We start from the raw sequence: 21,653 nt of genomic DNA, 5'->3' as shown, positions 1-21,653 counted from the left end.
GTGAATCTCGCGTTGTAACGTTACTCCCCAAGATTGGAAAAGCAGTCATCAGTAAAATGACGCAAACACAACACAAGATTGGCATTGGACTGCTGAGGTGTTGAAAAAATTAATGTTAACCACTCATTCTTGATAGTTTCTCACAGGCTGTCACAGCACAAGGCGTCTTCTTGACATGATGTAATCCACATGAAAATGGTAGGCCTACTGTTTGTGGGCGGGCAAGTTGTTCGCGAAATTGAACGTGGGCGGACATTACGCAAATGTGTAGCTCGTGACGTGTGGCCGTTACAGAAAAAAGATTCGAATTGCTGACGACTCGTTTAGGCGAATGTGAGCCGACTCTTTTTTTTGTTAGACAAAAACTTTATTTATAGTGCACTGTCGGCGTCACAACTTTGCAGATAGTTTATGTTCACATACAGCTACATGACACACTACATGAAATATCATATTTGAAAAGGCATAATAGGGGCACTTTAAGGTTTCAAATACGTTTTTGGAGAATAAAATGTCAAAATTTGGTTGAAATAACTTTACATTGCCATTCAGTGTAACACATGCTTATTATGACTTATACACATTAAAATATATAAAAGAAAAAGGAAGCATGTTATGTTTCGGGATTTTATTGAGTAACAAATTCTTACTGACAAATGGACAAAAGCTAGGATAGTGCCAATTTTTAAAAATGTAGAATTACAACTAATTAGTGTTTTTGGGAAAGTAATTTGTCCTTTACTATGTCATAAATTGATTTTTGTTGTAAATATGCCTGACAAAATTATGACGGCATTTTAGTGGGTGTCTTTTGTAAATTAGGGGAAAATTTATTATATTTATTTTTTGCTTAAAAAAAAGCAAAAACAAAAATGCAATTAAACTAAACAGAAAACTTTTTAATATTTTTTTTTTTAAAAAATAATTTAAAGCAGTATTACCACTTATTGTTTTTACGCTTAAAACCTTTTTTGCCTTTGACCCAAAAACACAAGAAACTATTTCTGAAAAATAAATCTAATCTTTCTAAATGAATTAGTCATTTAATAAAACTATTAAATGGAACCCAAAAAATCAAAACAAATGAGAGAAAACAATAACATATTTCATACAGCCATTCAAATGTAATTTTTGTTAAACTTTTAAGAAACTGCTGTTAAATTGTGGAAGTTTTATGATTTCAATTAATTCGACATGCTTGATGTAACCATCAAAATAGAGTCTAGAAAAATTCTAAACGGAACAAACGGAATCCAGAAAAAGGTCACACTTTATATTAGGTGGCCTTAACTACTATGTACTTACATTATTAAAAATAAGTACAATGTACTTATTGTGGTCATATTGTATTGCAAAACACTTTTGCTTCTATTAAGGTGGGATACAGGTAAGGTTAGGGACAGGTTTGGTGGTATGGGTAGGTTTAAGGTTGGGTTAAGGTGTAAGGGATGGGTCAACAGTGTAACTATAAACGTAATTACAGAAATAATTACATATGTAATTACATATAGATATTTTTAAAGATATAAGTACAATGTAAAAACATGTATGCACACAAAAAGTGCATTGTACCAAATGATTAAAGGGATGGTTCGGAGTAGAATTGACTTCATTGCTATGAACTCCGAAGCCCATGTAAATACCCCATCCGAAGTTTTTTTACCTTAGTCAAACATTTATGGAGATATTAGAGTTTTTCGAATTGCTTGTTACAGGAGTGAATGGTACATGTGATGTATCTCGTAAATTGCACCACTAAACGTGCAAGTAATCTTACCAAACTTGTACAGTAGTGTAAATAGGTTATGTACTCACAAAACGCTGCAACAGAACATTTGTAAGTCCACCATGAGTGTTTTAAAAACACGTTTTAGCCGAGAACTACTAGTCTCAAAAACTACAAGTCGATGTCTTTTTCCTGGTTTGAAAAAAGCACGTAAAAGTCCTCCTACTACATCTGTGTGCATGTCAACTTGTAGGAGGACTTTTACGTGCTTTTTTCAAACCAGGGAAGTGACGTCGACGTGTCGCCATTTATAGTTTTTGAGACTAGTAGGGATCGGCTAAAACGTGTTTTTAAAACACTCATGGTGGACTTATAAATGTTCCGATGCAGCGTTTTGTGAGTACATAACCTATTTACACTACTGTACAAGTTTGGTAAGATTACTTGCACGTTTAGTGGTGCAATTTACGAGATACATCACATGTACCATTCACTCCTGTAACAAGCAATTCGAAAAACTCTAATATCTCCATAAATGTTTGACTAAGGTAAAAAAAACTTCGGATGGGGTATTTACATGGGCTTCGGAGTTCATAGCAATGAAGTCAATTCTACTCCGAACCATCCCTTTAATTTAAATGTAAGTACATAGTAATTAAGGCCACCTAATGTAAAGTGGGACATAACAAAAATGACTATATCATGATATAAATTATTACTGTGAAATAAAATTACTATATCATGAAATAAAATGTAGATTTTAAGACATAACTTGTAGGCTCAATAGTTGAGGGAGGAAATGCTTTTTTTAACAGATAAAATAACTATAACTTCCATTTGGATCAGCTATTATTAAATAACCTTTCCTGTTGTTCTATATTTTTGTCTTAGTATCGGTTCAGTGGTAGTAGCTGTATATTTTAAACAGATGTTGTATCGGAGTCAAAACCAGAGTCACAACACAAAGGATAAAGATTTAACAGAAGCTACGCATTTTAATTATCAGTATAACGTCGCCTTGTAGAGACTGAGACGTCTCCAAACTGTTCAGTTATTGGTAAGCATCCGTGCCTTCCCATGGTCATCATAAAGGAAGTCGACATGTGTTTGCAATCACTGGGGAATAGATATGTGGTGACAGTGTGTTCTGAGAGCCAAGGGCATACGGACACACGAACACACAGAGTCTAAATTTACCAGCTAAGCATGACAAGTTTGCCATACATTCAAAGCCATCTGAGTCATCTGTAAAGGCACTCAAACGTCAAATAAAGCAGATTTGACTACACAAATGACTTTAAAGTGCAGAGGGAGAAAGAAAAACCAGCGATTGTTGTGTCTGAGACAGGTGTAGTATATCATGACGACTGTAAAGGTGGGGCAGGATGTCAGACTGTCAGCATGACTCAGCAGCATTGACACTAAATCCTAATGAGAAAGTCATGTGGCATGACATGTCGCTTATACAGTAGGTTTGACAGAAACAGTCCGATCTGTCATACGGAAAGTTTGGAGAGATGTAAACTGCAAGCCCAATTATATATAATTCCTCTGAATTATAGACCAAAGGAGGATCGTGCTGGCAAAACGGCCCCCCTAGTGTTTACTCCACTAGTGATTCATGACATCTGTGTGTTCTCCGGCTAATATACAGTGCCTAATGAATTTAGAGTATTATAAATGAATTATTCCTCTTTGGATCTGCATGAATCATAATTTGGTTCAGTGCAAATCAAATCAGTAAATTAGCCAACGATGATGAGTTTATAAGTGTATACAGTGCCTTGCACATTTTTCACATTTTGTTTTGATGCAGCATTATGTTAAACTGCTTTAAATTAGTTTTTCCTAGGGCTGGGCGATTTGGCCTAAAATCAAAATCTCGATTAATTGAACATTTTAACCCGATTACGATTAATGAACGATTATTTTATTCATTAATAAAATTATATTTAATTATATTTAAATAATATTTATTTTTTTGCCCTCATAGTTCACTGACAAGTTTTGTACAGTAAATATGCTCACATATTACAAGTGAGAGATTTTTGAATGAAGGGTGCACACACTATCAACTATCTATGATTATTTATTGAACATCAGTGTTGAACAACTGAAATTAAAGCACACATTGCTTAAAATGAAAAGTCAAATTTTTCTTAAATTAGTGAAAATAAATAACTTGCACTTTTGGAAACAAAATTAATTATTTATAAAATGATAATAAATATTAAAAGTAGAAAATAAGCAGTATCTCTTCTAAATAAAATTACTCTTGTATATCCTGTAAATACTTTTTACTGTATAAATACTGTTTAAGCTCTCCATCGACATGTCGGCGGAATAACGCAACGTAACGGAGCGGGGTCACCTGACTCCACACGCAGTAGTGTTTTTAAAGGGAAAGTAATTGAAATAATTGACCTGGAAAAATTTGATTGATTATAGGTTCTGAATGTCGATTTCGATTACTTTTCGATTAATCGCCCAGCCCTAGTTTTTCCCCACATCAATTTATACTCCATACACCATAATAATGACAAAGCAAAAACCAGATTTGCAAATTTTAACAAATGTATTAAAAATAAAACACTGAAATAAGTACATTGCATAAGTATTCATACCCTTAACTCAGTACCTAGTTGAAGCACCTTTACAGCCTCAAGTCTTTTTGGGTCTGATGTGACAAGCTTTGCACATCTGCATTTGGCAATTATCTGCCATTCTTTGCCTCACCTTTTCACCTCTCAAGCTCTGTCAGATTGGATGGGGGCTGGCAGACATTTTCTAGAGTCCTAGTTGTTCCAATCGTCTTCCATTACGGATAATGGAGGCTACATGCTTCTGTGAACCTTCAATGCAGCAAAATTTTTTCTGAACTCTTCCCTAGATCACTGCCTTAACGCAAGTCTGTCACTGAGCTCTACAGGCAGTTATCTTGACCTCAGGACTTGGTTTTTGCTCTGATATGCATAGACCTATTCTGAGAGGTGTGTGCCTTTCTAAATCAGACTCATTCAAATGAATTTGCCACAGTTTAACGCGACTCGAGGTGTAATAACATCTAGAAGCAATATGAATGCTCCTGAGCTCTGTCCCAGAAATACATAAGTAGGTATGAATACGTATGCAATGGGATCTTTTCAGTTTATTTTTAATAAATTTGCAAAATGCATTATGGTGTATGAGATGTAGATTGATGTGGAATTTTTTTTAAAGCAATTTAACATAAGGCAGCAACAAAATGAAGGGGTATGAATACTTTTGCAAAGCACTGCACGTGCTTCTTTGGCAATTAAATTGCATGTAAAACAGAATGTAAAGTAAGTTGTTTTAGATAAGTGATAAATGATGTAAATATACTGTAGGTTTTAGCTTAGGGCCATGCCTCACCTCTACCCAGTTAGTGAGCCAGTAGCACTCCGGATCTGTGCTTTCGACGGTGAACAGCACATTTCCACGCGGGATGACGCTTCCCTCCGGCACAGCCTTGATCTCGATGGGCAGGTGACCGTTGTATTTCTGCAGTGATGTGACATAAGAGACGTGACTGAACATCCCTGATGGGACAAAACAGTCAGTGCAGACAGAAATGAGGGGAGTTTCCGTACCTCCAAAATGTAATTCCATCCTTTTTCGTTGAACACATCATCCTGAAAGTGTTCCCGGTACACCTCTTTTGCTTCCTGGATCTTCTCTCGTGTGGCGACCTGTCCTGTAAGCACAAAAAAAGAGACGAGAGTAATGTACACCTCAAGGAAGTGGATAAACAAAACAGGAATAAAAAGACACATTTTTCTTGCTTTATTGCATTATGGGACTCTTGTATGCTCACAGTGCATCTTTGTCCCATCAAGAAGCTACTAACTGTCTTAAAGGCACAGTATTAGGGGTGGGAGAAAAAATCGATGCATCGATGCATCGCGATTCTCTCTTCAACGATTCTGAATCGATTCCTAATATTTCAGAATCGATTCTGAGCTTCTTTTTTTCTTTCTGCATATGGCACGTGTGCGCGCTAGAGACGCGGCTGGCTACAGCGCACAGAATCTGCACTGTGAGACACGTGCGCATTGCTTGACAGTGTGCTTCCATCCGCCGTGTTTTACTTTAGATATGCGTTCATTTCTGCCGTCTGGAACGCAAGAAACTGTTGCACTGACAGACTCACGTGCGCTTTGTGTTTGTTCGTCCTAAAGCTCGATTGCGGACGCGGTTAAATGCACTTGCATTTTGGAATAGTTTCAAACGAAACTGTACATACAGTCAGTTATGTTTTCAGAGCAGGACAAAACATCTGATATATTGAAATAGATCTGTGCATCAGTGGCGTTCCGTCCATATACAGTAAGCTGCTAATGCCCTGCATATCCAGGCTGTCAGAGAGAATGCGTTCACGTGTTAAATAATATAAACATGCTTATAAATGAATCCCTTATTTGAATCTTCTGGGCAAGCAGATTCTCCGCATCTTCCTTGACTCCTCAGAATGAATGCGCATTCTGTTTTGCTGGCGTGCGCGTGATTACATTCGTGGGGTAAGCTGTCCGCGAAGCGCTCGCCCAAGCGGAAAAACGCGCTGTTGCTGCCAGATCCTGATTGCCAAAAATGTATTGTATTTTTGTATATTATATATAATATGTATATTTTCATAATTTCTCAACAATTCAAAAGTTTAAAGTCCACAGAAAAAAATAGCCTATATAAAATGGATATATATTTTTTAAAAATAATAATAAACAGGAAAAAGAGGAAATATTAAAATATGATTTCGTCTCTGATTTTATTGGTGTCTAAATAATGTAAAGATATTATTATTTTTGGTATTACTGGTGGTTTTAGCACTCAGCATACCTGGTAAATAAAAGTGTCACCTCTCGCCACTGCTGTGCATTAGTTTGAATGCAGCCTGTTAAAGTTCCCTTTCTATGACCTCATCAGTAATAATAAAATGGCAGTAATGCTGAGGAAAAAAGAAAAATTATTGTCTGTAAACTTTCGGATACCTGAAGAAAACTTATTTTAAATAAGTAATTGTTTTAAAAGTACCTTGCTTACATAATTTAAAAAATAAAGTAAAGTTGGCCCAAATTAAATTTGATATAAAACAAATATGAAAATGTAGCCATGTGCAGTACTATTGAAAACTGAGAATGTGACCATAGTGATATTTAGTTGTTAATGAAAACAGTAATTAAATTAAATTGAATCTTGAAACCAGTGAAAATTGACACACCTACTTTTACAGAGATTCCAACTATAAACAAAAAGCATAGAAACTGCAATTTTACATGTTTTTAAAATTGTAAAGTTGTATTTGCACAGCAGAAGAATTAATTGGGGAAAAAATGTAGATCAAGAATCGTTTTGGAATCGGATCGTGACTCCCAGAATCGGAATCGGATCGGATCGTGAAGTGCCTAAAGATTCCCACCCCTACACAGTATCCTCAAAAATAATACTTTCTAATTCTTACTAGCCATGCATCTCACTGAATGAAGATCTGCCTTTATATTCAGAAGAGTATCAACTGCGTCTAAGACTGAGAAAACTTGAACTTGTTTTTATGAGTTTTATGAGTTTTTCCTGACTTGTGTATGTTTTTATTATTGCATATCAGTTGTTCTGTTTATTGTTTTTTTATTATTTCCACTTATTAACAGACAAAACACAACAATACAATAATGCACAGTTAAAGCAGAAAAGTATTAAAGTACAATAATCATAACAATAATTCTAAAAATAAAATAAAATAGTTAAAAAAAATATATATTAATAAAATACATAAATTGCTATTTGTAAATGCAACATTTTGCCATTTTAATGAGCAATGTATTTATTTGATATTTATTCTAAACAAATACTACAAAATGCATTAATAAAATTATTAAGACGGGACAACTTTGAGAGGAGAGTAATGCACACCTTAAGGAAGTAGCTGAACAATACAGGAATAAAAATACACATTTTCCTACGTCCTTGCTTTACTGCATTAAGGGACTCTTCCATGCTCACAGTGCAGCTTTGTCCCATCAAGATGCTACAAACGGTCTTAAAGGCACAGTATCCTCAAAAATAATACTGTAGCTCTACTTGTGCTTTATTACATCTTAATGTATTCATTTAGCAGATTCTGACTTTCAAATGGGAACTAAATTTACACTACCTACGTGGTGCTTGGAAGGTTAAAGTTTAAGGTTTTGTCTTTATGTGGCAGTTTTTCATTAATATTGGTATATTTATTTCTTACTAGTCACTGAATGAAAATTTGCCTTTATATTAAGAAATGCAAAGAGCTACAAGAAAGTCACAAGAAGCTACAAGAAGAGTTGTGTATTTATACTCAAGCGTATATGTGCATGTTTTTATTAATCAGTTGTCCAATTTATGTTTATTCTAAAAACCTTTATGCATCATACCTCTTTTTTTCATTATTTTCACTTATTAACAGGCAAAACACTATAATACAAAGAATTAAAACAAATTAAAGTAAAATAATCATAACAATAAGAAATCTAAAAATGAATAAAAAGCAAGAAAAAATAAATATTTAAAAATATATTTCTTTCTTGCTTTTCTTCCATGTGCATAACTTCCATGTGCATAACTTTTACTTCTTTTTTTTTTACTTCTTTTTTTACATTTTTATGTACAATTAGGGTTATTATAGCTGACTAAAACTGAAAAGTAAAACCATTAAAAATACATTTTCGATACTTATTATTGAAGCAAAATAAACATTAGTTGAAATAAAATAAAATACCACAAAAAAAATTTGCCAGTTGTCAAAGACGCATTTTAGCTTTTTAATAATGAGAAATTTCGTTTTGATTAATAACTTGATGTACTAAACTAACTAAAATTAAAACCAAAATAACTGCAAATGCATAAAATAAATAAAACCTACTAAAAATAAATTTACTAAAACTTTTACCAAAATTATAATAATTTAAAACATAAAATATAAAAATAAACATGTATTCAAAATATTAATAATAATTATAAAAACACCTTAATACTAAAATAGTAAAAAATTACACTGATATAAAATTATTCAAAATCCAAATAGAAATCCTTTCTTGAACCTAAAACGTTTAATGATCTGAAATAAAATAAAATACAAAATACTTTTTTATCTAGTTGCCAAAGCAACACTTTGCAATTTTAATAACAAGAAATTCAGTTTTGATTCAGTAACTTGATGTACTAAAATAACTCAAATTAAAACTAAAATAAAATAAACGAAAACTAAAAAAAATGCATAAAATAAATAAAACCCACTAAAAATTTAGATATACTTAAACCTTTACTTTAATACCAAAACTATAATAAAAATTTAAAACATAAAATTTATTCAAAATATCAATAAGAACTATAAAAGTCATAAAAAAACTCACAAAATCTCAATAATAAAGATTAATTGTGATTATATATTACATAGACACACACATACATGTATATATTTTGAAAAATATATATTAATACTTGTATATAATTTAGATTATATATAAATATGATTATTCTATTTATTAACATGTATGTGTGAGTATTTATATATACACACTGTAATAAATATTCACAGTAAAAACTCATATAGTATATAGTAAACTTTTATTTTGGAAGCGATTAATTGCGATTAGTCATTTGATAGCCCTAATACTAAAATTACACTGGTATCAAATTAATCAAAATGTCTGTAATTTAATTCTGGAAATCACTTCTTCAATCTAAAATGCCCTTAACAAAATCAAGTTTACAAAAAGGCTGCAATGATCTGCAAAACAAATTCTGAGGGTTTGAGATTTAGGGGAAAAATAAAATAAACAAATATAAAAAACAGAAATAGAAGTAATAATAGTAATAATAGTCCAAAATGCAGAATCCATACTGAATTTGTGGCCAGGGCTACGTCGGGCAGCTGTCTTTTGTGGGTGAAAGAGCAGATGTTCAATCGTCTCGTTTCATCCTATCACACAATTTCTAAAGCCTTCGCCCCGGCGCACCATGAAATCCTTTTCAACGTAAAAATAGATGAAATTCCTTTATAAATGTGGCACATTTGAGCAACATGCAAGAACAACAACCTCAAACCAGACGTGCTAGTCACGTGTCTTAAACCTAGCCTATAACTCAACCATCAAGTTTGGTCGTTTACCACTGGCTCCATCACGAGAAAGTCATTTTTTTCCCCGTTTGGAACAAACAATGTTATTATTTTTCAGGCTGCTTAAGGACGAACCGACTGTATGACTAAGTTTGGAGGGCAGTCTGCATTCTTGAGCGTGAACACAACCCAAAATTACCAGCGAGGCTGCGTTTTCCATTTGCAATCTAAATCAGTGCTGACAGCCGCGTCCAACGTACCTTTTAAATATCTGTTGAGAATGTACTGAAGCCCATAGAAGACCGTTTTGTCGTATTTGACTTTTCTGAGCTTGGTGGGGTCTGTCTTCTTCTCGCGGCACTCAAAGTAAGAGTACACCTTGCTGGTATTGGGTGGGTACTGTTTGTAATGCGTGACCTGCAAGAAAGAAAAAACAACATATTATTCATGATTCATTAACTGAGAGATTCATACTCTGGCACGGCTGTGCTAACGTTGCAAAAATAGTGATGGATGTCAACAAGCTTGGGTGCGTCCGTGTCCACAGAGTTTCCTGTAATTCAGACAGCTGTCGGGTTTGATTCTAGCTGGCTTGCCAGCAATTAAAGACCACCAGCAAGTAGGGATGGCTCGATACCACAATTTTGACTTCGGTACGATACTAGGATCTAATACCTTGGTATCGATACCAAATCGATACCATAGGTAAAAAAAAAAAAAAAAAAAAAAGGAAACAGGCAAATATAGGTGAATTGAAAACAACTGTGCAAAGAAATTGTTAAAAAAAAATTAATAAAAACTACAATTTTGATTTTAGAAGAAACAAAACTGAAGAGATCTAATTAAAATAAAGTAATCTCTTAATATATGTGACCCTGGACCACAAAACCAGTCTTAAGTCGCTGGGGTATATTTGTAGCAATAGCCAAAAATACATTGTATGGGTCAAAATTATTGATTTTTCTTTTATGTCATAAATCATTAGGAAATTAAGTAAAGATCATGTTCCATGAAGATTTTTTGTAAAATTCCTACTGTAAACATATCAAAATTTATTTTTTTATTAGTAATATGCATTGTTAAGAACTTAATTTGGAGAACTTTAAAGGTGATTTTCTCAGTATTTTGATTTTTTTTTTTGCACCCTCAGATTCCAGATTTCCAAATAGTTGTATCTCGGCCAAATATCGTCCTATCCTAACAAACCATACATCAATAGAAAGCTTATTTATTCAGCTCGTTCTGCAAAATCAAGCACCTCAAATGTTGATCACAAAACCAGTGAAATTAAGATTTATACATCATCTGAAAGCTGAATAAACATGCTTATAAAGTTTTCTTATGATAGGACAATGTTTGGCTGAGATACAACTATTTGAATCTGGAATCTGAGGGTGCAAAAAAATCTAAATGTTGTGAAAATTTCCTTTAAAGTTGTTCAAATTAAGTTCTTAGCAATGCATATTACTAACCAAAAATTAAGTTTTGATATATTCATGGTAGGAAATGTACAAAATGTCTTCATGGAACATGATCCTTATTAATATCCTAATGATTTTTGTGCATAAAAGAAAAATCGATAATTTTGACCCATGCAATGTATTTTTGGCTATTGCTACAAATATACCCCATGCTACTTAAGACAGGTCACAAATGTGTTACTAGCCATTTATTTGTAAAATTTACTTGCAATTTTTGAGTGAACATTGTTTATACAACCATTGGTTGTTCAATAACGAACTAATTTATTAGTTACTTTATTATTATTATTATTATTATTATTATTTTTTAGCAGTGGTGCCTTTAAAATTATAGTTTTAAAGCGCATTTTGGCTGGTTAGTATATTATTATCTCAAGGTTTTATCTCTCAATTCATACATTTTTATTGCACCATAATTAAATGTGAAATTTGATAGTTTTTTTTTTTTTTTTTTTTTGTTAAAATACAATTTCTTAACCCAGTTAATTTAGTGTTATAAGCTTTCCATTGAGATATGGTTTGTTAGGATAGGACACTATTTGGCCTAGATTTAACTAATTGAAAATCTGAGGGTGCAAAATAAATAAATAAATAAAATAAAATAAAATATTGTGAAAATTTCCTTTAAATTTGTTCAAATTAAGTTCTTAGCAATGCATATTACTAATCAAAAATTAAGCTTTGATATAATCATGGTAGGAAATTTACAAAATATGTTCATGGAACATGATCCTTAATTAATATCCTGATTATTTTTGTGCATAAAAGAAAAATCGATCATTTTGACCCATGCAATGTATTTTTGGCTATTGCTACAAATATACCCATGCTATTATATACAAACAGAAATGTATAGGCAGCAACCAGTCAAAATAAAAGTATGGTTTAACTTGGTATAATTATTACTTAAATGTAATGATAGTACTACTACCATTAATAAAAACATTATTATTATTAAATTATTATTATTATTATAAAAAGATTAAAAAATTTTTTTTAGAAAATCTAATTAAACTTTATAAATTAATTAGACATGCTTTTGATTATTAAACCATGATGAAACTATTAACAAGGAATGCAGAAAATAAATAGAAAACAGAATTTGAGAAACGTATTTTATAGGGCCTTAAAATATCATTTTTGTTAAACTTTTAAGAAATGTATTGATTGATTTTATGATTTCAATTAATTAAGCATGCTTTTTTGATTAATATTAATTAATGTGACGACTAAAATACAGCCTAGAAAATACGCAAAATGGAAAAAACTGAATCCAGAAAAATATTAATAAATTTGGAAAAATTCAAACTGAATTTGGGAATAAAACAAATTTCATAGTGCCCCATTTACTTCATTTGTGTCTTTGTTTTATTGTATTTGCCCTTTAGTTTGTTACTTGCATCTATGTTCTTATTATTAATAACAAATATAAATTAGCAAAAATTTACTATATCATGATATAAATTGTTATTGAGAAATAAAATGACTATATCATGAAATAAGATTTGGCTTGATCCTTTTAGCTCTTATCAAAGTCGCAAAGATCTCTAGTTGCTCACCATTTCTTGATTTATTGTATTCTTTTTTTCAAGTGGGATGACATGCTTTTTTATATATATATATATAAAATAACCATATCCTCCTTTTGGATGATCTATTATTCATTTTCTTTACCTGTAATTCTATGTTTTTGTTGTAGTATCGGTTCAGTAGTAGTATCAATATATTTTAGTCAAGTATTGTATCGGAGTTCAAATTCTGGTATCGTGACAAAACTAATTTCCACAATGGTGAACTTGTGAATGTGTAGTGCAATTAAATGACACTGTGCATAAGCATGTTGTTTTCTTTAGCTTTTCCTAATTTAGCTACTTGTTTTTTTTAAAGTCTGTTTGCAACAATGAACAAGATTTAAGAATCGTGGCGGTGTGTTGCACAAGCAACATTTTCTTCAAAAAAAAAAAAAAAAAAAAGAGTACAAATAAAAATCACGTTTGCCCTCTTGCTCTTCAAAGAGCTGTGATATAAATACCCCCTATGCAGGCAACGTGACTACAGTTACACTAGCTATCAAACAGACAACCTACTAAGCCCCCTTATGATATTTTGTGCATGCTGACCTTTCCCTGCCACTTTTTGGCTGCTCTCTTGCGTACGGGACGGCCTGGGAAAGGTTACACCCTCATGGTTATGCCTGACAGCTACAGTGGTCGCTCCCTGCGCTCCGAGAGCAAATTTCAGGCTGCTTTTCCCCCTTCAGCTCTCTCAGAGAGCAGAAGTCCTTGTGGAGCAGCGGCCGAGGAATAGCCTGTTCACGTGAACAGCTGCATGCACAACAACTGGCTGTGTGCATGGAGGACACGGCAGTGCCACAGATCAAGGAAAATGGCCACAGAGGTTGTATAAGAAGCTATTTAAAGGTGTGGCACACTGAAATGAAAGTGAAACACTGTAAACAGGTTATAAAACTGAACAATCCAGATAGTAGATGCTTTGACCTGAACTGTTGTTCCTAGTCAATAAAGGCCTGAAATCACCTGGACAACACAAGCATGAAGATAAAAGGGGAAGGATCCAACACCAGATGGAATTGTTAACACAAAGCCAGCTAATGCCCTTTACGATGCCAAAGCTAATGTGCGTATCGATTGGACAATCAACATTACACATGCAATAGAGCGTGCACATGCAGTCAACGACTTTACTGATTTGTCTTCTCTATAGGGATTTCCAACAATTCCCCAGTATAGCCAAGATCCATCAGGCTCTGAGATGAATCACATTACAATCTGTAAACCAGTCGTAAGTGGCACTGGTATATTTGTAGCAATAGCCAAAAATACATTATATGGGTTAAAATGATAGATTTTTCTTTTATGCCAAAAATCATTGGGATATTAAGTAAAGATCATGTTCCATGAAGACAATTTGTACATTTCCTACCATAAATATATTAAAACTTAATTTCTGATTAGTAATATGCATTGCTAAGAACTTCATTTGCACAAATTTAAAGGTGATTTTCTCAATATTTAGATTTAACAGTTATCCGTTTACTCACGCGCAGTGTGGCTGTACAGACATATTTTGCTTCACCTTTACTTAGTAAACAGATGTAGTATATGCAACTCAATGGCAAGTGGCGATATTGGGTTATTAGAGAGTGAATCCGTGAGTCAATGTATTCAAATTCTGAATGAATTATAGTCTAGAAAGTGCGCAACAGGCGCTCCCGTTACAATCACTGGAAAGCTATCACTCATCCTAGAGTAGTTCATCGCAATCTCATAAACTTATTAAAAAGTAATAAAATAACCTTTACACTGCACAATTAATCTCTTATTTATATAATGCCAACACTTTCTTTGTTTTAATAAGAGAGTTCGCGAAAGTGTAGAAGTCAGCAAAACTGAAACCGGCACTTTGGTTGGTGAGTGGATTGTAACATAGCCTCCTCTGATTGGCCACAGTGATAATCAAATCAACATACATGTCTGTGATTGGCTATTGCTGAACGCTGTAAAACACGCGCTTCTCCTCACGCATATGACAGTGGATGGAAGTCCCAAACCGCAAATTGAAAGGGTTTTTGTGATGGTGTTTTTTTCGTGGATCTAAGAGTTAACAGGCAGCGGTCCTGCCTATCCGTACAGCATGTGGACATGTTAAAAACTAGGCACACTGAGGTATTGGCTGGCCTGCTATATATTTTTATGTCCGACGAGAAGAATAAGACCGGTACAGTTCTTCAAAGCGCATAAAAGGATTCAGTGTGTTTTAGTTTTGTCATCTTTATTAGGTAGTTATTTAATTTATACATATTTAGTGTAGGCCTATTTATATTATTCTTTTTTTTTCATTCAGATTTTCTCTGTTCTCAGAAGCGCTGCTGATGCGTGATAATTTAAGTATATGTCAATACAGTTGTTTTTGTTGCTCTGTATGCTACTGTTTGCACGTTAAAATAAAACATTTGTTTGTATTTTTAATGTATCATCACAGATACTCGTGCATTCTATTTTTATTTTAAACTAATTTATTATTCTAATTGTATCAGTTAACGGTTAATGTTCGGATAACGAGCAGCGGTTGTCGGTCAGGAAAATTAACCGAAATGAGCGTCCCTAATAGGAGTGAATGGTTGATCCTGAACTTTGAACACTCATTCTTCAGGTTTCTAGAGAACTATATATGATTGCTGAACAATCTCATGCTCTCTATTACTCCATATGCATCCGACCATAAAATCCTAACCCAACCCCTTTCTCATTCCTGGTGTCATCTTTACTTCCTTCTCATTGCCTCTCGTTCTAAATGCCACTTGCTTCTACAGTTTCACCCTGTTTCTGTCAAACCTTGAATGGAGAGTAAACACTAAATGCTAAACGTCAAGAGCAGCATCACAAGGTCACAAGCTGAGCTCACAGACTGACTCAAAAAACAAAAGAGTAGGAAAATGAACAAACTATCACCAAAACACAGACACTGTTGACTGAATAAGTAAGGAACAAGCAGCTATTTTCCACATGTGACCTCTGACCCACCAATGACCTCTGCAGGATCTTTAAGTAATAAGGCGACCCTTAAAAAGGCTAAATGGACATGTCATCAGCCTCAATGCAAAACACGAGAATCCTATTACATCCGTGGTGGGAGGATAAAAGACAAAGGCATCTACTCCCGTCCTCTAGCAGCAGCACTAACAAAAGAAAACACTGATTAAACATAGATGAGACCATATCCACAACAATACAGACACAACAGCAATGACACGACTCGGCATCCAAGGACAGAGAGTCGAGGTGAAAAGTCGAAGACCTGAGCAGCAACTTGAGGATGCCAGAGTAAAACCTGAGTACAACTGATTTGTTAAGATCAATGAAGATACAAAGGTTGTGACACTTGTTTTTAAGCATTTCTTAAACCGAAAGATAAACACTTTGGTTGCTTCACACTAATGTGCTGTGTATTTTGTGTGAATACAACCCGCTATTCATTTTAGTTGCAAAATGCATACTTTAGGTGACCCTGGACCACAAAGTTAGGCTCAAAATTATCGATTTTTCTGTTATGCCAAAAATCATTAGGATATTAAGTAATGGTCATGTTCCAAAAGATATTTTGTAAATTTCCTACTGTAAATATAATGAAACTTAATTTTTGATTAGCAATATGCATTGCTAAGAACTTTATTTGGACAACTTTAAAGGTGACTTTCTCAGTATTTAGATTTTTTTTGCACCATCAGATTCCAGATTTTCAACCAGTTGTATCTGAGCCAAATACTGTCCGATCCTAATAAACCATACCTTATTTATCAGCTTTCAAATAATGCATAAATATAAATTTCAACAAAATTGACCCTTATGACCCTTGTGGTCCACGCTCACATATGTTTGTGTACTGTGTTTAGTTATTGTGTATATATAAATACACTCACATATGTGTATATATTGTAAAACATATTTGTATGTATTGTATGCATTTGTATGCAAACACTTGTATATAATTTACATTATATATAAATAAAAATATTTTACATATAAATATAATGTATTTTTCCTTGACATATACATGTATGTGTATTTATATATACACATAACAAATATACACAGTTCACACATACAGTATGCATAAACTTTTATTTTGAATTGATTAATCATGACTAATCGTTTTGCCGCATGTCTGTTTTACGTTTGTATATTTTCTTTAGACAGCTGCACTATAAAATGATAAGCTTTTAAATTTCAATTTAGTTTTTTAGTCTCACTCAATGAAGTTTAATATTTAACAATTTTTAACAGTTTCCATTTCAGTTTTAGCATTTTAGGGTTTTCAAAGTTAATGTGTAAACTGATTTAATTTAAATGTGTTACACGTATGTACTATTTGATATAACATTGTTTTACAATGACATTAAATGTGTTGAACTTTAAAACTTGAGCCATTTAAATGCACTTTTTGTACGGTTTTTTTTTCTTAAAATGAATTCACATTAGAAAATATCAGAAATATCTGAAATTGGGACAACCTCATGCACTATTACTTTTCGGTTAGGTCTAGTAGTAGGTTAGTTGCACAGATAACAAATTCATATCTCATACAATGACATTAAATGTGTTAAATTTCGAAACTTAAGCATTTGAAAATGCAATTTTTGCATTTACTTGAGTATTTTAAATGCAATTTTGTAACATTTTAGAACAAATTCACATTAGAACATATAAGAAATATCTGAAATTGGGACAACCTCATGCACTATTACTAATCGGTTAGATCTAGTAGTAGGTTAGTTGCACAGCTATCAAATTCATATCTCATACGATGACATAAAATGTGTTGAACTTAAAAACTTGAGCATTTTTAATGCAACTTTGTAGCATATCTTAGAATTAATTCACATTAGAACATATCAGAAATATCTGACTATTAATAATCGGTTAGGTCTAGTAGTAGGTTAGTTCTCACGCAGTGACATGAAATGTGTTGAATTTTGAGCATTGTAAATACAATAATGAAATGTATTTTCGAATAAATTTGCATTAGAACGTGTCAGAAATATCAGAAATATTCACTATTACTAATAGGTTAGGTCCAGCAGTAGGTTACTTGCACAGCTATCAGTCAGATCATCTCACTAATATATAAAATAGCTTAAAAAAGCCAAACAATGAGTCTTGATTAACTTTATCCGATCCAATTGTGCAGTACATTCATTTCCTGAGAAATGCAAGTGCTTTCAGTTTTGCTTTTGAAGAGAAATCCCCCCCCAGGATCCGCGCCTCTCGCCCTTTAGATGTAATTCACACTCTCACATGTCCATAATCCGTTATAACCGACATAAAGGCGAATATTCTCCTCGTAGGAATAAAGATGAGGATGTACCTGTCGTTTCATCTCACACACTCGGCCTAGCGACCTGACTGACACCGACTCAAGCGGTAACGGCCTGAAGGATGAAACCACCTTCATATTCCCTCATTTTCCTCAGCCTCACAGGTTCACCGGTATAAGGCAGCACACCGGGCCCGGGCCAGGTTGTAGGTCTCTACTCACCTTGTAGGAGTCAGTAGCTAGTAAGAAGTTGAAGTCCGCGGTGCCTATGTGCTGCTCCATCTTCCCCTTGACGAGACTGGAGTCGCGCTGCTGCCTGTCAGCTCTGTTGTTCCCTCTCAACCGCGTTGATTCTCAACCAACCCCCGTCGCTGAGGAGGGTGGATGACGGAATCGAAGTGGGCGGGACCGAATGGGGTGGACTGGCCAATCAGAGAATCAGGTGACTTGGCTTACGGGAAAGTGAATGGATGAAACAGAAAGTAATTTTTTAAAATTAGAAATTCCTTAAGCATTTTTTAAAAAAAAATATACACTACCAGTCAAACATTTTTGGACGGTAAGACTTTTATTATTTTTTTGGAAGAATTTCATTTATCATTTATTTGATCCAAAGTACAGCAAAAACCAAATTTGAATATATTTTAAAATGTAATTTTATATATTTTTTCTTCAGAAATCCGTTTAATATTCTGATTTGCTGCCCAAAAATCTTTTTATTATTATTATTATGTTGAAAACAGCTTCTTTGATGAATAGAAAGATCTTTATTTGTAACATTATGAATGTCTTTATTGTCACTTTTGATTAATTTAAAGCAGCCCTTATAAATTAAAGTATTAATTTCTATAATTTCTTCCAACAGTAACACTAATAATGAATATTTCTGGAACTGCAAATCAGCATATTATAATTATTTCTGATGGATCATGTGACACTGAAGACTGGAGAAATGATGCTGAAAATTCAGCTTTGACCACAGAAATAAATTACATTTTAAAATATATTCAAATAGAAAGCAGATGTTATAAATAATAAAAATATTTCGCAATAGTACTGCTTTTGCTGTACTTTAGATCAAATAAATGCAGGCTTGGTGAGCAGAAGAGACTTTTTAAAAAGTATTAAAAATATTACTGTCCTATTAAATAATTATCAATGGACATTTATTTCATTTATTTATTTTTAAACCCCTTTATTTTGCATTTCATCCACAAGGGTGGCATATAAAATTCTTAATTGTATTTATCCTGCAATAAATAATAACGATATTCTGAAAAGACATTTATTTGACATATGTTTTGAAATTATTCTTCTTCTTTCTATTTCAGAATTTCTTTTAGGGATGTAGTAGAAAATTACATTCATAGTTTTACAAAAAAAATTGTAAATGGAAAAACGAATTGATTTAATATACTGCAAATATTACCTTTATAAATAAAAATAGCTCTGGAGTAGCTTGCTGATCCTATGTCATTTAATTTTAAGTTGTGTTTTAGTGACTGTAGTTTCAGTGAGATAGGTTTGGCTTATCTATAAAGCAATAAGGTTTACAACTATATATCTATAAAGCTATAAATGCATCCACAAAGCTCAATGTGTGCGTGTAGTGTGCGCTTCCTTACATGATTAACATGAAATTTAGTTCATATCAAGGTTTATCAAATATATATATGACCCTGGACCACAAAACCAGTCTTAAGTAGCACGTATATATTGGCAGTAATAGCCAAAAATGCACTGTATTGGTCAAAATTAAGAAATATTTTTTTCTTTTATGCCAAAAATCTTTATATTAGATAAAGATCGTGTTCCATGAAGATATTTTGTACATTTCCTAATGTAAATATATCAAAACTTAATTTTTGATTAGTAATATGCATTGCTAAGAACCTAATTTGGACAACTTTAAAGGTGATTTTCTCATTATCTTGATTTTATATATTGACTGACCTTATAAGCTTTTAGATGTTGTATAAATCTCACTTTCCAAAAATGGACCCTTATGACTGGTTTTGTGGTCCAGCGTCACATATGTCTTTAATGGGAAGGTCTGACCAATCACTGGCTGAGCTGCCAATGACGTCAAGACAAGGCAGTGGGCCCAAACACAGCCAATCACAGGTCTGTTGTAGCCGCTCTCTGATTGGCTGTGCGAACAGCTTTGTAAGTGACGTCTGTTCTAAAGTTCACTGGCTGCAGTTACATATAACAGACAGAGGAAGAGCCAAATGGGCCATTAAATTGTAAGTTAATACTAATTTAGGATAACTACCCATTGACCTAAGTGATAAAGTAATAAATAAACAGTCAGGTGTTTTTTTGTTGGTTACAAGCATGAAGTAATATGTTTAGGGGAATCTGTCTTGCGGTGTAATAGCAAGGAAATGCATGGGTTATGAAGTGTTATGTAATGATTGCAAAATCTTACAATGTCATGCTTATATGGCTAAATAGTTGCTGAGCCAACATTTACAGCCCATTTGATGTCCATTTTTATACATTTATTACAAATTAAATAAGTAAATACTATTACACCTATATGGCAGATTTTACGATAGATAGATAGATAGATAGATAGATAGATAGATAGATAGATAGATAGATAGATAGATAGATAGGTTCAGCCACACCTGAAAAATGGACTGCGTCATGGTGAAAGGTAGAAAACCCTTTGATATAAGGTTTTTATTAACTTTTTTAACTTCTAAGATTGCATCCTAAATGTCAACAAACATTTTTGTGACCGTTTTAGTTTTATTCTATACTAACAGAGAATAAAATGCATAGAATTTTTTTAATATTGCTGGCCCACTTTGGCTAAACGTGTTAGATAAAGTGGGCCAGGTAAATTGGGTGGGATTCGACCTTTAAAGTCGACCTTTAACCTTTAGTAATTATACCCAAATTCATACATAAATTGACATTCACAGGGTATTTTATAGTTGACATGTATAATTTACTTTTTTAGAAAACAGAAATGAGACCTGGTCAGGGAATTCAAGTCAGAGATGGAAGAAAAATATAGATACAGAATATAATGCTTTAATACAATTTTAAATGTTTTTATTATTATTTTAATTCACTTATTTGTTGTTGCTTGTGTTATAGTCACACCTTTAATATATTGTAGAGTTCATTTTTTATCAATGTTCTGATCTCTGAATATTTTGATATTCAGATTTCATCGAATTTAATGTCAACACAACACTTTCTTTCAGTAGTTTGGAATTTCACACATGAATTGAGATGTGGATTTACTCATAACATGTAGGTTATGTATTTTGAGGTTTGTTAAATATGTTGGTAAATATGTTTGTCTGATAATCTGTGTTAATAAATCGTGTTATGCAGAATAATTTTTGATAAACAAGGGATGGCCCACTTTACCTGAGAAGAAATAACACTTTATATGATCTAAATTCAAATTGATGTATTATAGCTGGACCTTAAAGCTGACAAAAGTAATAAAGAAAAAAAAATCAACTTGGTAGGGTGAATTCAAGTA

General features: G+C 33.0%; 1 protein-coding gene across 1 annotated transcript in view; it reads right to left on the bottom strand.

The window, feature by feature from the left end:
• Nucleotides 1-18,497, bottom strand: part of LOC141333452 (nicotinamide phosphoribosyltransferase-like) — a 32,721-nt gene extending 14,224 nt beyond the window's left edge. The window contains exons 1-4 of the mRNA XM_073838468.1: nt 18,368-18,497; nt 10,091-10,247; nt 5,338-5,441; nt 5,120-5,248 (exon numbers count right to left, since the gene is read on the bottom strand). Of these exons, the coding sequence (XP_073694569.1) occupies nt 5,120-5,248; nt 5,338-5,441; nt 10,091-10,247; nt 18,368-18,427 (450 nt within the window). The 5' untranslated portion in view covers nt 18,428-18,497. The remainder of the gene's footprint in view (nt 1-5,119; nt 5,249-5,337; nt 5,442-10,090; nt 10,248-18,367) is intronic.
• Between the last annotated feature and the right edge of the window lie 3,156 nt (nt 18,498-21,653).

The sequence above is a fragment of the Garra rufa genome, chromosome 4 (genome assembly GCF_049309525.1).
Source record: "Garra rufa chromosome 4, GarRuf1.0, whole genome shotgun sequence".
NCBI classification, from domain to species: domain Eukaryota; kingdom Metazoa; phylum Chordata; class Actinopteri; order Cypriniformes; family Cyprinidae; genus Garra; species Garra rufa.
The sequence above is the reverse complement of the archived record's forward strand: the minus strand, read 5'-3'. Positions and strand labels throughout refer to the sequence as shown.